This window comes from Onychomys torridus, chromosome X (assembly GCF_903995425.1).
Source record: "Onychomys torridus chromosome X, mOncTor1.1, whole genome shotgun sequence".
In the NCBI taxonomy this organism is placed as follows: domain Eukaryota; kingdom Metazoa; phylum Chordata; class Mammalia; order Rodentia; family Cricetidae; genus Onychomys; species Onychomys torridus.
Genome location: NC_050466.1, coordinates 130,355,829 through 130,370,221, shown reverse-complemented (window position 1 = coordinate 130,370,221; position 14,393 = coordinate 130,355,829). Strand labels below are relative to the sequence as shown.

The following is a 14,393-nucleotide window of genomic DNA, read 5'->3' as shown; positions in this document are numbered from 1 at the left end:
CTAAGAACCAGGGTATCCTAAGAACAATAAACATCCCTACCCCGGCCAACAGTTAGCTCCTCCTCTTGCCTTTCCCATTCCAGGAACAGCAAGCACCCCCATTCACCCAAGCGGTCCAAGTCGCAGACTGACCTTTCCCCACCACTCCTTAACTCACACAAGCAGCCATCTCCCAAGCCCTGCAGACAGGGCCCTTCAGGAGCTCTACAATCCATACACTGTCCGCTTCCAGTCCGTTTCCCTCCGTCCTCAGGGCCTCACTCTCCATAGTCCAGCCAGGCTTCTTCTAGCCTCAGGGTGAACTCTGAACTCCAGAAAATGGGAACAAGAAAGGCCTAAGCTCATGAACACTGCCCCACACCCATCCTTGAGCCACAATGGTCCCTTGTCTATTCCTCGAAAGTGCTTTCTTCCGCCTGGGGCTTTGGCACATGCCCTTCTGCAGCCTGAACTCTTTTCCCAGGTCTTCTCTTCTCACCTCTGGACATGGAATTATCCTTCAGGTCTGAACATTAATGTGTCACCTGCCTCCTCTCCGTGTGTCCCTGAAACACCTGTGCTGGGAATAACTTGCAGCATTATCTTTCCTGCTAGATGTGAGCTCCGTGAGGACGGGGACACATCTCAGCACATATCAAAGCTGAGCACACTGTAGGCAGTCAACGGACATATTAAGGAAACAGCCTCCTTTCCTCACCTTTCTCTCTTAAAGGTTCACCAAGTATTTATGGTTGTCATATGATGCCCTGGGCAAATGGGATAAGCAATATTAGAGATGGGGAAGCTAAAGCTGTGAGATGGGAAGTGAGGCCGGGGAGCATAAGGGACCAATGGCAGATCCAGGATTGCTGAGGTTCCTGTCGGTGGATGCCCTAGAACCTTGACTCCAGGTATTCTGGAGGTATAATACCTTCCAGGTTGAAGGAACTGGATACCAGAGCCCTGGAGGGCTAGATTTGTGGCTCCAGGGGGGTCTGTTCTCTCTGCATTAAGGAACTTAAATCCAAGAGGCTAGCCAATGACAGGCTATGCTTCCTGCCCTCATTCCAGACAGGTCCGAGCCCCACCCAGCCAGCGTCTGGCCAGCACCACATCTGCCTAAGGCATTTAGCTAACTGGCTGCAGAAAGCCACTGCTTATGTCTGTGTAGGGTACTGTTAGCTGTCACTCACTCTGCAGGGAGGAGGGAGCCCTCACTGGGCCCTCCTTGGACAGGACATCTGAAAGGAAGGAGTGGGGTGCCATGCAGCTACACTGGAAACTTTCAATTCCTTGAATCTGAGGAAGCCCTTCTGCCCACCTACCCAGTCTTGATATTTTGTTGTTTAATTGAAAAGCTCAAGCTGACTGGGAACAGAATCTAAGATGTTTCCCAAACCTAGGCTCTCCAAAAATCCTGCAAACCTCACCACCTAGCTCACCACTGTTCCTAGCCTGAGACCCCTGTTTTCCTACAAGAAACCGAACCAAACCAAACCTCCTGAGGCCTCTCAGAAGCCCTCACCATGGAAAACAAGGAAGGAGCCACGCAAACACTTTGCTGGTAACATTTGAGCTGCCTTTCAGGAGTTCTTTGCAAAAGCCAGCTATTCTCAATGTGTGTGCAATAGGCCTCAGCTCCACGCAAATTGCATTTTTTTTTCTTTTTAAATCCTGATGTGATCAGACACCAGCCAGCCTGGGAATTGAACCCGGGTCCTCTGGAACATCAGTCAGTGTTCTTAACTGCTGAGCCATGTCTCTTCCCCCATGCAAATGTTTCTAAAGCTGCCACACACAAAGAGACGTATTAGAATGTGGCTTTCCTGACCTCAGCATCTGTCTTCAAGGATGCAACAGAACCTCAGACTCACACCCTGCCTAAGAGCCACCTTGTGGTCTACGGTACATGTTGGTGGTGAACACTCCCAAACATCTCTCACATAGAAATCTTTCTGGAGATTTATAACCCTAAATCCAAATGTCTGCTGACCATCACTACCTAGCTATCCTCAAACTTGGCAAGTCTCAAACACAACCCATCACTTTCCCCTAAACTGGCTCCTTCTCTTGTGTAGCTGGCTCCACTATCATCCACTAGGTCACTATAGCTGGTTTCAGAAAACTACCCAAAACCATCCTGGATTTTTCCTCCTTCCTTGACCTCTACAGCCATTACCAAGGATTGTCCATGTTGGAACTTAAATGTTCTTCTAATCCACCTGCTATAACTTTAACCTACGCTACCATCACCTTTCACAAAATACATGATACTCACAAGTTTGTCCCCTCCACAAGCTTCCACTTTTTCTTTTTTTGAGACAGGGTTTCTTTAGGTGGCTTTGGCTGTCCTGGAATTGGCTCTGTAGACCAGACTGGCCTAGAACTCACAGTCCCAGAGTACGCCACCACCGCCTGGCTCAATGCTTCCTAAATTGGTCTATTATCCTTGCACAGGGCCATGTTATTCTTTTCTGTATCATTCCAATTTTAGCATACATGCTGAAGCAAGCACACACTTCTATTCTTAATCCCTTCCATCCATTTTCCATGTGCACTTAATGAAACTTTGAAACACCAGCCCCTAAGCACATCACTTCCCCATGAATAAGCCCTTGACCAGCCTGCTTACCCTCAGGACAAAGTCCCTTTGCTAGCCTTATTCCTCCACTCTTCCCCAGTACCAGGCCTCCAATCAGTGCCTCATGTTTGCACATCTTTGCTGACACCAGACCTTCTAGCTGAACTGACCTCCATGTTTTCTAGGTCTATGAGCCTTAGTAGACATACTTCTAAGTCCCTCCCCTTGGAATAGGATGGAGCCTTGCACGGGGCACTGCTGATGCCAAATTTCCTATGCCCAAAGTTCCAGAACCTCAACTGTCTTCCAACTTAAAACAGTCAAATGTCAGCCATCACAAAAGCAGGAGAGAAAGGTAAACTGAGTCACCCAGTGTCTGTGTACATGGAGACAAGGGAGTAACTCACTTTCTTAAAACCCATGTGAGTTGAAGGGCATTCATATATGACTCTAGGAAGAAGACTTCAGAGACAATGCTCACTCGCTATAGGACCATGGCTGAATCACCGCCTCTCTGAGTCTCCATTGACTCAATCGGAAAAATAAGCCTGGCTTCTTTCTACCCCTAGGCTATACACCAAAATCATCTGGGAATCTTTTGTTGCTGTTGTTGAGACAGGGTCTCACTATGTAGTCCTGGCTGGCCTGGAACCCAGAGATCCTTCTGCCTCTGCCTGGGATTAAAGGTGTGCACCATTACACTTGTCCCTTGTTTGGGAATCTTTTTTGAAACCAGATTCCTGGATTCTAACTGCAAGACTCTGGAGCCCTGAGAATGACATTTATTCTTCAAGGTCAACAAAGAATTCTACTGCTTACTGAGTAAAACAAAACAGCTGATCCCAGCATAGGGGAGGCAGAGGCAGACAGATCTCTGTGAGTTCGAGGCCAGCCTGGTCTACAGAGCGAGTTCCAAAGCAGACAAGGCTGTTACACCGTGTCTCGAAAAACCAAAAACCAAACCAAACCAAACCAACCAACAAACAAAATGGCCCTAACATCAAGTCCAACTCCCTTGATTGAGCTAGGGTCAGGCCCCAAGCTCTCTCCAACCCCCAGCACTAGGAAGATACTGTAGGCCTCAGTTTTGAGGCTTCAGTAGGATCCTTCCAGATCCCTCTGCATAACCCTACCCTGGGAAGCCCTTCCCTAACCCTCTCCCCAACCTCTCCGGTACCTCACTGGGTTATCCCAGTGACCCAAGGAAGCCTTGGGCTTTATTAGCCTAGAAAATGAGCATAACACTCTCCACCAGAAACTAGACAGAACAAAAAGAGAGGACCCAGAGGTAATTCAGAGCTCTTCAAATGGATAAGACATAATTATTATTTTCACACCACCCACCCCCTGCTGCTCTGGGATGTGCCAATGGGCCCAAAGGCTGGTGATTCTATAATAAAAGCCTCAGGAGCACGAAGGAGGATGTCAGCAGGCACATGAATAGCTTAACATGGGACTAAAATGTCTCCAGCCCTTTCACTGAAGTTCAGGTCTCTGTCTCTCTCTGTGTATCTCTGTGTGTCTCTCTCTCCCTCCTTCCTGCTCTCCCTCTTATACACACCCCCTCCAACCACCAATCCTGCCCATTTGGGGCCAATTACAGGCAAGTCCTGTGGAGAGAGAAGCAAGTCACTTGTGCCTACCCCTGGGCTGGCTGTGCAGAGGGGGAGGCGGGCCTCTCACAACCCATGCTACTGTGAATCATATGGCTCAGTGCCTGCCTTGTCAGGACTTGAGAAATTCCTCGGCCTCTTCTTCAGAAGGCTTTTCTCTCTTCATACTTTATTCTTTTTTTTTTTTTTTTAATGTGGAGCTGAGGATCGAACCCAGTGCTAGGCAAGTGTTCTACCACTGAGCTAAATCCCCAACCCCCATACTTTATTCTTAAGTCCTCAGTGGCGGAGGGCTTTGCAAACCAGAATCTTACAGATTCCTATATACCATTCTCTAGATGAGGGGAACAGAGGCACCGAGAACTAAAACCATTCATCCAGGGTCATACAGGAAGTTAGGAATGGCTAGATGGGAGAGCAAGTCTTTCCCTGACACCGTTTTTAGCCCCAATCTTTACCTTTTATTAAAATAAAAGACACCTAGCTGGGCGGTGGTGGTGCACGCCTTTAATCCCAGCACTTGGGAGGCAGAGCCAGGCGGATCTCTGTGAGTTCAAGGCCAGCCTGGGCTACAAAGCAGTTCCAGGACAGCCAGGGCTGTTACACAGAGAAACCTCTTTGTCCTAAAAATTTACATATATATATATATGACACCTGCCGGGCAGTGGTAGTGCATACCTTTAGTCCCAGCACTTGGGAGGCAGAGGCAGGCAGATCTCTGTGAGTTCAAGGCCAGCCTGGGCTACAGAATGAGTTCCAGGACAGCCAGGGCTACAGAGAAGCCCTGTTTCAAAAATCCAAGTTAAAAAAAAGCTAAAAAATAAAAGATGCTCATTATGCTATTATAGAGGCAAGGACTTAACTGGGGAAAAGGATCCTGAAAACACTGTGTTGATTTGGGGAGAAGAGGAGAATAGTTTTGGAAGGGTGCTCTGCTTTGGAATTTGGAAGAACTGGTAGAGTAGAAAAGCTAGCTCAGTATCAACTTCATGTTGACTAGAGAGGGCAGAGGCCAAGGGTCAAGACCTTCCTAGCTACTGACTCCCAGACCAAGAGTATTTGCTGAGTGGGAACTCAGTGTCCTCTTAGGCAATAGTTACAGAGGGTCCACTGTGTGTTTCCTTACCATCTATTCAGACGTTTGTTGAAGAAGTATTTATTGAGTCCCTGCCATGTACTAGGTACTACACTAGTCCCTTAGGTATACAGTACAGAACAGAACAGACACAAACCCCTTGCCCTCAATGAGCTCCCCTTCTGGTGGCATAAGAACAGCAATAACCAAGTAGACACATATAAGAGGGTACTTTCAGCCGGTATTAAATGTAAGGGTAGACACACACTGGCAGCTGTGACGGAGAGTCAGAAGAGGGGCCCTACTTAAAAGTGGTCAGGGAAGGTCTCTCAGAGGGGACATTTGAGCTGAGCCCAGAAAGATGAGGAGCAAGCCAGGTGGAGGGCTGAGGGAAGGGCTAGCAGGCACAAGGCAGAGCAAATGCAAAAGCTCTGCAGTGGGTGAGTTGTGGGTGTTCAGGGTGTTGAAGGGAGGAGCTAAAATAAAGTCAGTATGCATGAGTAGCCCCCTCTCTGCAGCATGTGTCCAGGGCAGTTTGGAAAGCCAGCAGAAGCAACAAGCAGAGCATTAAAAGGGTTGTCAGCTGGCTATCTGCAGCTCACAATGCGGGGGGCCAGGGGGAGTGTTGAAATCTCCCAGAGGTCCTATAACTCTCCAAACAACAGACAGCAGTGAGGGGCACATCCTGCCCATGTTTTATGCTTCACTAATTGTTACCTGGTACTGAGCCACAGTCCTAGGGACCTGTGGAAGCTGAGATAGGAGCTCTGGAAACAGCTAGCCACTCAGCACCTCCTTCAGTCGCAGTGAAGATAGGGCAGATATGCACTGCTCTTCCTTCAAGGCTCCTAGACTCAGGCCCACGTGAGAATATCCTAGAGGCTCTCTGTTAGGCTGCTCAGATACTCAGGGCTATGAAACGGCCCATCCAGGTCTGTGGCCCCAGCCTGACCTAGAGTTGTTCCACCACTGCAAACCCAAGCAACCATCCTGATTATCTTTCCAAACAATCTGCTCGCCCTGCAGCTCTCCCTTCTGACCTTTCTGTTCTTGTCCTACCTACCTGCCCTTCAGTCCTTTCTTCCATCTCCACCTTTCTCTCTCATCAATCAGTACCTCCTGTTTCTTCCTCCCCTTGTACTCTGGCCACACACCTAGCAAGAGCACAATCTAGGGTCAGTCCACCATCTCCCTCTCTCTTTTCCTCATACTTCAGGGCTAGTAGAGAGGGAAATCACTTAAGTAGAAAGCTTGCCATTACTCTCCAGCTTCAGTTTGGGGAAGCAGAAAAGACCACGGATTCCATAATGACAGTGTGACCTTGGACAAGTTACTTCTCAGAGCCTCTATCTGCACCCCTAAAAATGTGGTTGATGATATCCATTTCAGATGGCTCCTGAAGCTGAAACAAGGATCCTCGTAAAAGTACCCAGTTCAGTGCCATGCACAAATGTAGGCACTTAGCTACTGGGAGACTTTTCTCCTATTCCCCCAACCACATCCCCATTGCTGCCTTGAAATCCTGCCCCCTTTCCTTGGGAGAGCTTCCTCTCCTGTTAGCCTCAGCATTTGGAAGAGAAAGGAGTCTTATGGATTGAGGGCGCAAGGGACAGACAAGAGCAAGGAGCAAAAGGCTGAAAGAACAGGACTGAAGGCTGCCGGAGGGGGAGGAATAGCGTTTGAGGGGACCCAAGGGGCTAGGGTGAGCATGTCGGCCCCAAGCCCTGGAACAAGACCCCGTTCCCAGTACCAGGCCCGTGGCCCAGGTTCCCATGCTGTCTGGATCACTCACCAGGCCGAGGCTGCGAGCCCTCCAGGTGGTAGGAGAAGCGCAGGGCCCGATGGTGCTGTGGACTAGGGCCGCAGGGCAAGACCCGGGAGCTTGGGGGAGCTCCCAGGCTGGCATCTGAGGGTCCGACAAACTGCGGATCCAAAGGGCCTCCAAGAGCCGAGCCAGAGCCCCTGCGCACCGGCAGTCCGGGTTCCAAGGCTCCAGGGTCCGAGTCGGCACAGGCCAGTGGAGCGGCGCCAGGGGTATTCGCCGCCGCCAAGCGTTCGGGATCCGAAGGCCCAGGGCCCCCCGGGACTCGGTGGCCATGCATGGTCCGGGCCTGGGCGCGGGGCCCGGGCTCCCCGCTTGGCTCCAGTTCCTGGGGCGGAGGCGCGGGCGGAGAAGGCCCGGCGCCCGGCGGAGCAGCGGCCTCAGGCTCGGGGGGCGGGGCTGCGGGCTCAGCCCCACTGCGGAGACTGGAGCCCCCGACCCGGGCTCCGGCCAGCAGCCGTGGCGGCAGCAGCAGCAGCCGCGGCCACTGCTGTTGCCGCGCCAGGCATCGCCGGCCCTGGCCCCAAGCGGGGAGTGGGCTCGGCGGGGCCGGGGGCCCGCGGGGGAGCGCTGTCTATGCGGCTGGGCGAGGGTCGGGGGCTGCGCTAGGCGCGGGCTCTGCTGATGGACCGCCAGTCACTTCCGTGGCCGGGGGCGAGCGGCCAGCTGGATCCCAGCGCGGGGGTCTCTCCTTTCGCCCGGAATGAGAATCGACCCGGGTTCTCTGGGCTGGTCGGGAAGGGTTCTTCCTCCCGCCGCAGCGGAGGCTGGGGGCGGAGGAGAGGGGAGGGGAGAGAGGAGAGGAAGGAGGGAAGAGAGGACGGCCGTGGCCGGGAGGCGCGCGTGTGCGCCGCGCTCTCCGACTATGAGGCTTGCCTTCGGGCAGTCCTCCAGAACGATGCTCCAGCAGTGCGGGCAGAGGAACGGGCCGGACCGGGCTCCCCCGCCTTCGGCCTGGGTCTCCACCGCGGCAGGCGGGAAGAGCCCTGGGAACCGGGGGGGATGGGGAGGCGCGAGCCGTTGCTGAGACAGCCGCAGCCACCGCGGCGCTGGGACCCAGTTACTAGAGTCCCGCCCCCTCGTCGGGATTTGAGCTTGGCCACGCCCCCTCGCTAGGGCCAGTTTCACCTCTAGCAGGAGCTTAAGGCCCTCCTTCTGCTGGCCCTGAACTTCCCTTCAGCTTTCTTTCCCATCCTTCCCTGGTCCCACAGAGGCAAATCTCCCGGCTCAATTTCCAAAATCTACCCTTCCGTCGCATCTCATGTCTTCTTCCGCTCTCCCATCACTCTCTTTCCCAGAAGCCTTTCCACGTATTTCAGAGTTAAGCTAGGCTTGGCTCATAGTGATCCTTCGCTACTCTTCTTTTCCTCAGGCCAGATCTCTAGGTCCTTTACTTTCCCAGTCTTTTGGCCTTAGTTCCTTGTTTTGTCCGTTATTCGACTGGCAGCAACCCAATCCTGAATCGGTCCAACTGTTTGCCTTTCCCCCTCCCCCCATACTTGTGCCCAGGCAGCTGAACACTACTCGATAATACTACAATTTTCTAATTTGTGTCAGGATAAACCCTCAGTTTCCAGCTTCTACAAGTCCCTCCGAACTGACCTGTCGCTCCATTAGTAGTCAACTTTTTCTTCCAATTTCCCCACCATTCCCTAGTTAACTCTCACCAACAGTGGCCATTTCAAGTCTAGTCTCCCCAACATCTTGATTTGTCCCCCAGTACTTAGCCCCTTTTGAGCCAATTATAGGCAAGTCCTGTGGAGAGAGAAGCAAGTCACTTGTGCCTTACCTCTTACTATATGGAATAAACAGAAGACACCAGAGAAGAGGTCTTGAATTCTTACCGCTGAACCTCTGGATTTGTCCCATGTTCCTTCTCAACGACTTTAAATACACTCAGGTATCTTTCATCTAAAAAAACAATCACCAAAAATGTTCTTTCTACATATGACTCAAGACTTGCTCACACTCAAGTGCCTCATTTCCTACCTCCCACTTACCTTTAACCTTGCTCCAATTCACCTTGACTCCTTCCCCCAAACTGCTTTCTTTATCAAGGTCTGCCATAGCTTATGTCACGAAATCCAAAAGAATCTTTTCAGAGGTCATCCTACTTGGCTTTGGGGTAGCATTTGGGTAGTGACCACTCCTTCCCCCTGAAATTACTTCCCAATGACACAACACGATGTTTATTTTTCTCCTTTCTTCCTTTTCAAGTTCTTCCTTGTCTCTTGGGCTCTCTGGTCTTTTCCCTTAATATTTCATTTGCTCCCCTGGTTTGGGTTATCAGTTCTTTGCTGATGACTCTAAAATACTTCACATCCAGACAAAGTAGAAACCCTAACTATACCCTGGCTCTTCTCTCTCTCTCTCTCTTCAACACTCCTCCCCCCCCAGCCCCCCATGCAAAAGTGCTGTCACTTACAGGACTATCTCCAAAGTCTATTTATACCGTCTCTTGATTTCCATTGCCACTGCCCCCGGTTTAGGCCAGCAGAGTTTCTAATGTGCACTACCCTTCACGGTTTCCCTGTTTCACTCTTTTCTTTTCATCTCTGGGCAGCAAACCCAGGGTCTCGTGCAAGCTAGGCAAAATGCACTCACTTGTAAGGCAAGTGGGTCCTGGAATCGATTCGCTATACTGTATGCAGAGAATGTATTGAAAGGGAAAGTGGGGAGAGAGAGAGCCAGGCCTGGGGGACGGAGCAGAGAGGGAACAGAGAGAGGAAACACAGGAAGAGAGTGCAAAGAGGAGACACAGAAAGACAGCAGTCTGTATTTTTTTTAAAGATTTATTTATTCATGTATTTTATGTATATGACTGCTCTATTTGCATGTATGCCTGCATGACAGGAAGAGGGGGTCATCAGAGAGAAGAGGGCCCCAGATCTCATTACAGATGGTTGGGAGCCACCATGTGGGTGCTGGGAATTGAACTCAGGACCTCTGGAAGAGCAGCCAGTGCTCTTAACCACTGAGCCATCTCTCCAGCCCTCACCCCCTTTTTGAGACAAGGTCTCATTATGTGTCCCAGGCAAGCCTTGAACTTGTGATCCTTCTGCGGCCTGAAAGCTGAGATTAAAGGCCTGTGCCACCACACCTGGCCAGTCTCTATCTTTTGAAATTAAATCACATCATTCACATATTTGGAGTCTTTCAAGCCCCCATGGGTTCAAAAGAACGTTAACTTTCCTAAACATGGGAGGTTCAGTGGAGCTCTTTGTGAGCTGGCTTTCCACCAGCCTTTCTAAACCCACTGCTTGAGTCAAAGTTGAAACAATTCTAAGACTGTTGCTGGGCCTATTGAGCCTCGGGAGGTTTGGGGTTCTGTTTTGTTTTGTTTTTCCTTTTAAAAATATTCTCTGCTGATTTCCTACGTGCACATAGGCTCTGAAGGCTCTGGGTTGCTATGTTTTGCTGGTCTGGTTTTTGGAGACAGCCTCACCCTGCAGTCCAGGCTGACCTGGAGCTTGCATCAATCTTCTTGCTCCAGGCTCCTGGGTGTTAGATCATAGCTGAGGTTTTGCACGTTATGTTGCTTTTGCACGGAACTCTCTTCACCTTTCCCTAATTCCACTTCATTTACCTAAGTTTCAGCTGACTCCAAGAATGTCTTCTGAGCATGTAGTCTGGGCTCCATGTGAGGCTCTAGCTATGCAGCAGTCCGAATCACAAACCAGACAGTGTTGAACAAACCCCACCCTCACAATGAACAGTCCAGTACTGGCGATGATAGGATATAAATGAACACAAGGTTACAGCACATAAACACGGACAATTGTAAACCGCAAAAGGCTATGAATGAACAGAACAGAGAGGCAGGAAAAGAAGATGGGGATTGCTGGTGTTTAGCTTTAGGGGTCTGGTCAAGCTTGAAACTGAAGGTAAGACTGAAAGAATGGAAATCAGCGAATGAAGGAAGGAGGTGATAATGTCCCAGTAAGTAGAAAGTTCAGTAAGTAGAAAGACCCTTGGGAGAACTGGCATTCACTGATTCAACCAACCTCAAGTCAAACAGGCTTGGGAAAAGGCTCGGTGTGGTGGCACATGACTATAATCCTAGTCCTTGGGAGGCAGAGGTAGGCAGATCTGTGAGTTTAAGTCCAGCCTGGTCTACAGAGCAAGTTCCAGGACAGCCAGGGCTACACAGAGAAAGTCTGTATTAAAAAAAAAAGAAGCACCACCAGCCAGTGATGGCGCACGCCTTTGATTCCAGCACTCGGGAGGCAGGGGCAGGCGGATCTTGTGAGTTCGAGGCCAGCCTGGTCAACAGAGTAAGATCCAGGACAGGCTCCAGAACTACACAGAGAAACCATAAAGTGACCCTCCCAAAGCATATAGGATGATATGTATAATTTAGTTACAAATGCTATGACAGTTTTGCTTTTTGAGGATGGATCCATGCTATGTTGCACAAAGTGCCATTTTACTATAAGGGACTTGAATATCTTCAGTTTGCTATTCGTTGGGTGGGTGTCCTCTAATCAATTTCCCAAGGATGTCAATGGAGAGCTTTAGTTAGGAGCCATAGGAAGGCTGGAGTGTAGTGAGTCAAAGGTCAAAGTAGACAGGAGTGAATTATGAGGGCTTCTTAGACCATGGTAAGGACAATGAATCCCATTCTAAAAACAATGCAAATGTATGAAAGTAGTAATTTTATTTTTAATTAATTTTTTGGGTTTTTTTTTTTCCGAGACAGGGTTTCTCTGTGTAGTTTTGGTGCCTGTCCTGGATCTATCTCACTCTGTAGACCAGGCTGGCCTCAAACTCACAGAGATCTGCCTGGCTCTGACTGCCTAGTGCTGGGACTAAAGGCGTGTGCCACCACCGCCCAGCATTTTTAATTAATTTTTAAAACTGTTTCTTAATTATTTTTATTTTATGTGCATTGGTGTTTTGCCTGCATGTATGTCTGATGAGAATGTCGGATTCCCTAGAAGGGAGTTACAGACAGTTGTGAGCTGCCATGTGGATGCTGGGACTTAAACCTGGGTCCTATACAAGAGCAGCCAGTGCTCTTAACCACTGAGCCATCTCCTTAGGCTCTAATTAATTGTAATAGTAGTAGTAGTAGTGCTGTGTGTGGTGGGGCATACTCTATAGTACGTATATGCAGGTCAGAGGACAGCTTGTGAGAGTCGCTCTCCTACCTTTATTGTGAGTTCTAGGGATCAAACTGAGTTCATCATCAGGCTTATGTAAAGCATGTACTTTTACCAACTGAGCCATCCCTGGTCCATGAAGTCATCATTTTAGTTGTGGATCAAACTCGGGAGAATACTAAAGCCAATTTGAGAAATGAGTAGAAAATATAATGCAGCCAGCCAGGCATGGTGGCACAGGCCTGTAATCTCGACTTTTGGGGAAGCCGAGTTAGAGTGATCACAAGTTCAATGCCTGCCTGGGTTATGTTCAGTTCAAGGCCAACTTGTACCATTTAGTGAAATCTTGTCTCAAAATAAAAAAAGTAAAAATAGGGGTTGGGGATTTAGCTCAGTGGTAGAGCATTTGCCTAGCAAGCACAAGGCCCTGGGTTCGATCCTCAGCTCAAAAAAAGTAAAAATAGATGGTAGTTGATGCCTAGTATGTACAAGGCCTGTTCAATCCCCAGTACCAAGAAACAAACAAAAGCCCAAAGACAATGAAGTAGTATATCATAGTTTTTTATTGAAAAAATAATTTTTACTATTTACCTTCATTTATTACTTTGTTTTGTTGACACAGGGTCTTACTCTGTAGCCCTGGCTGGCCTAGAATTCACTATGTAGACCAGGCTGGAATTAAACTCAAATAGATCTAACTTGCCTCTGCCTCCCTTGTGCTGGGATTAAACCCATGTGCCACCATACTCAGCTGGGTTTTATTATTATTATTACCATTATTATTATTATTTGGAATTTGAAATAAAACAGAAAGAGGAACAGGTTTTCGAGGGGAGATCAGTAGTTTAGCTGTGGTAGGGGCAGGCAGATCTCTCAGTTTGAGGCCGGCCTCAAACTCGTCTACAGAGTGAGTTCGGGAGAGCTAGAGTTGGCACAAGAGAAACCCTACCTCAAAAAAAAAATCTAAAAAAAGGCAAAAACTTTTTACAAAAAAAAAAAAAATGTAAACCAGGAGCCTGGAGAGATGGCTCAGCAGTTATGAGTGCTTACTGCTCTTTCAGGGGATCTGAGTTCAGTTCCCAGCTCTCAATTCAATTCTCTTGGACAGCTCACAGCTGCCTGTAATTCTGGTTCTAGAAGATCCAATACCTCCAGCCTCCATGAGCACCTTCACTCATGTGGCACACACAATGACACACTCACACAACACTTCTCTGCTATCCAGAGACAGGTAGATCAGTTGAGCTGGAGAGTTCCAGGCCAGCTTGGACAGCAGAGTAAAGCCCTATCTCAAAAATGGGAAGTGAACCTAGGCACCAAGAGTTTGAGAACTGTCCCCTAGAGTATTCCTTGCACATACATACTGAGAGTACATAATAAGGTTCACAAAAGCCTATTTGTAACAGCAAGAAACTGGAAAGGCAAGTACAAAATGAATACAGTGAGACACTTTTATATATTAGAATACAGAAAGGAAATAAAAAAAAAATGAAGTGTAGCTACATGTACCAACATTGGCAAGATTGGAAATCTAATGCTGATTTTAAAAGTTACCGGAAATATATTTAAAGAAATACATGCAAATTAAACCATTCATGAATGCAGCAATATGTTCTAAATGCATACAGAAGAGGAAGGAAAAAGGAAAATTCCAGGACAGTAGTTACCTTTCAAGTAGGAGAGAGACATGCAATCGGGGAAGGTTCCAAAGGGGGTTTTGTCATTAGTAAACAATCTGGTTTTGAAGTTTGGTGGGAAGGATAATTGCTTTATTGTGTATTCAAACTGTACATGTAATAGTATTCTAAACTTATAACGTATATCATGAAAAACAAATGTAGCTTCAGCTGGCCTGGAATTCACTTCACTATGTACAAAATCAGGCTGGCCTTGAATTTATAGAGATCTGTCTGCTTTTGCCTTAAAAGTGCTGGGATTAAAGGTGTGTGCTACCACACCCAGTTTAATATGCATTATATTTTACAAACAGGACTGATGGACTACAGTGTTTGTTGGTGAGAAGTTTGACACAGAACTCTCACTGGGGTCAAAGAAACAGAACCCCTTCCCTCCTTTTCACTGAGAAACTAGGCTGTGAAAGAAAACAGAGTCAAGAAACAGGGTCATATTAGGAGATGGGTAAATAATTTTTCTTCTGTGTCTGACAGGGTCTCACCATGTAGATCAGGATAGCCTTGATTTCATAATCCCCCAACCTCAG

At 48.5% G+C, this 14,393-nt stretch overlaps 1 protein-coding gene and 1 pseudogene across 8 annotated transcripts in view; both read right to left on the bottom strand.

The window, feature by feature from the left end:
* The window catches only part of Fgd1 (FYVE, RhoGEF and PH domain containing 1), an 82,743-nt gene that overhangs the window by 35,728 nt on the left and 32,622 nt on the right, over positions 1-14,393 (bottom strand). For 7 of the 8 annotated variants that reach the window (XM_036175294.1, XM_036175290.1, XM_036175289.1 and 4 more), the window contains 2 exons: positions 8,915-8,981; positions 7,041-8,825 (listed from right to left, as the gene is read on the bottom strand). In XM_036175294.1, the coding sequence (XP_036031187.1) occupies positions 7,041-7,350 (310 nt within the window). In that variant the 5' untranslated portion in view covers positions 7,351-8,825; positions 8,915-8,981. Of the gene's footprint in view, positions 1-7,040; positions 8,982-14,393 lie in introns of all 8 variants that reach the window. The other variant, XM_036175292.1, reaches the window with a different exon arrangement.
* LOC118574884 lies at positions 2,402-2,494 on the bottom strand (annotated as a pseudogene).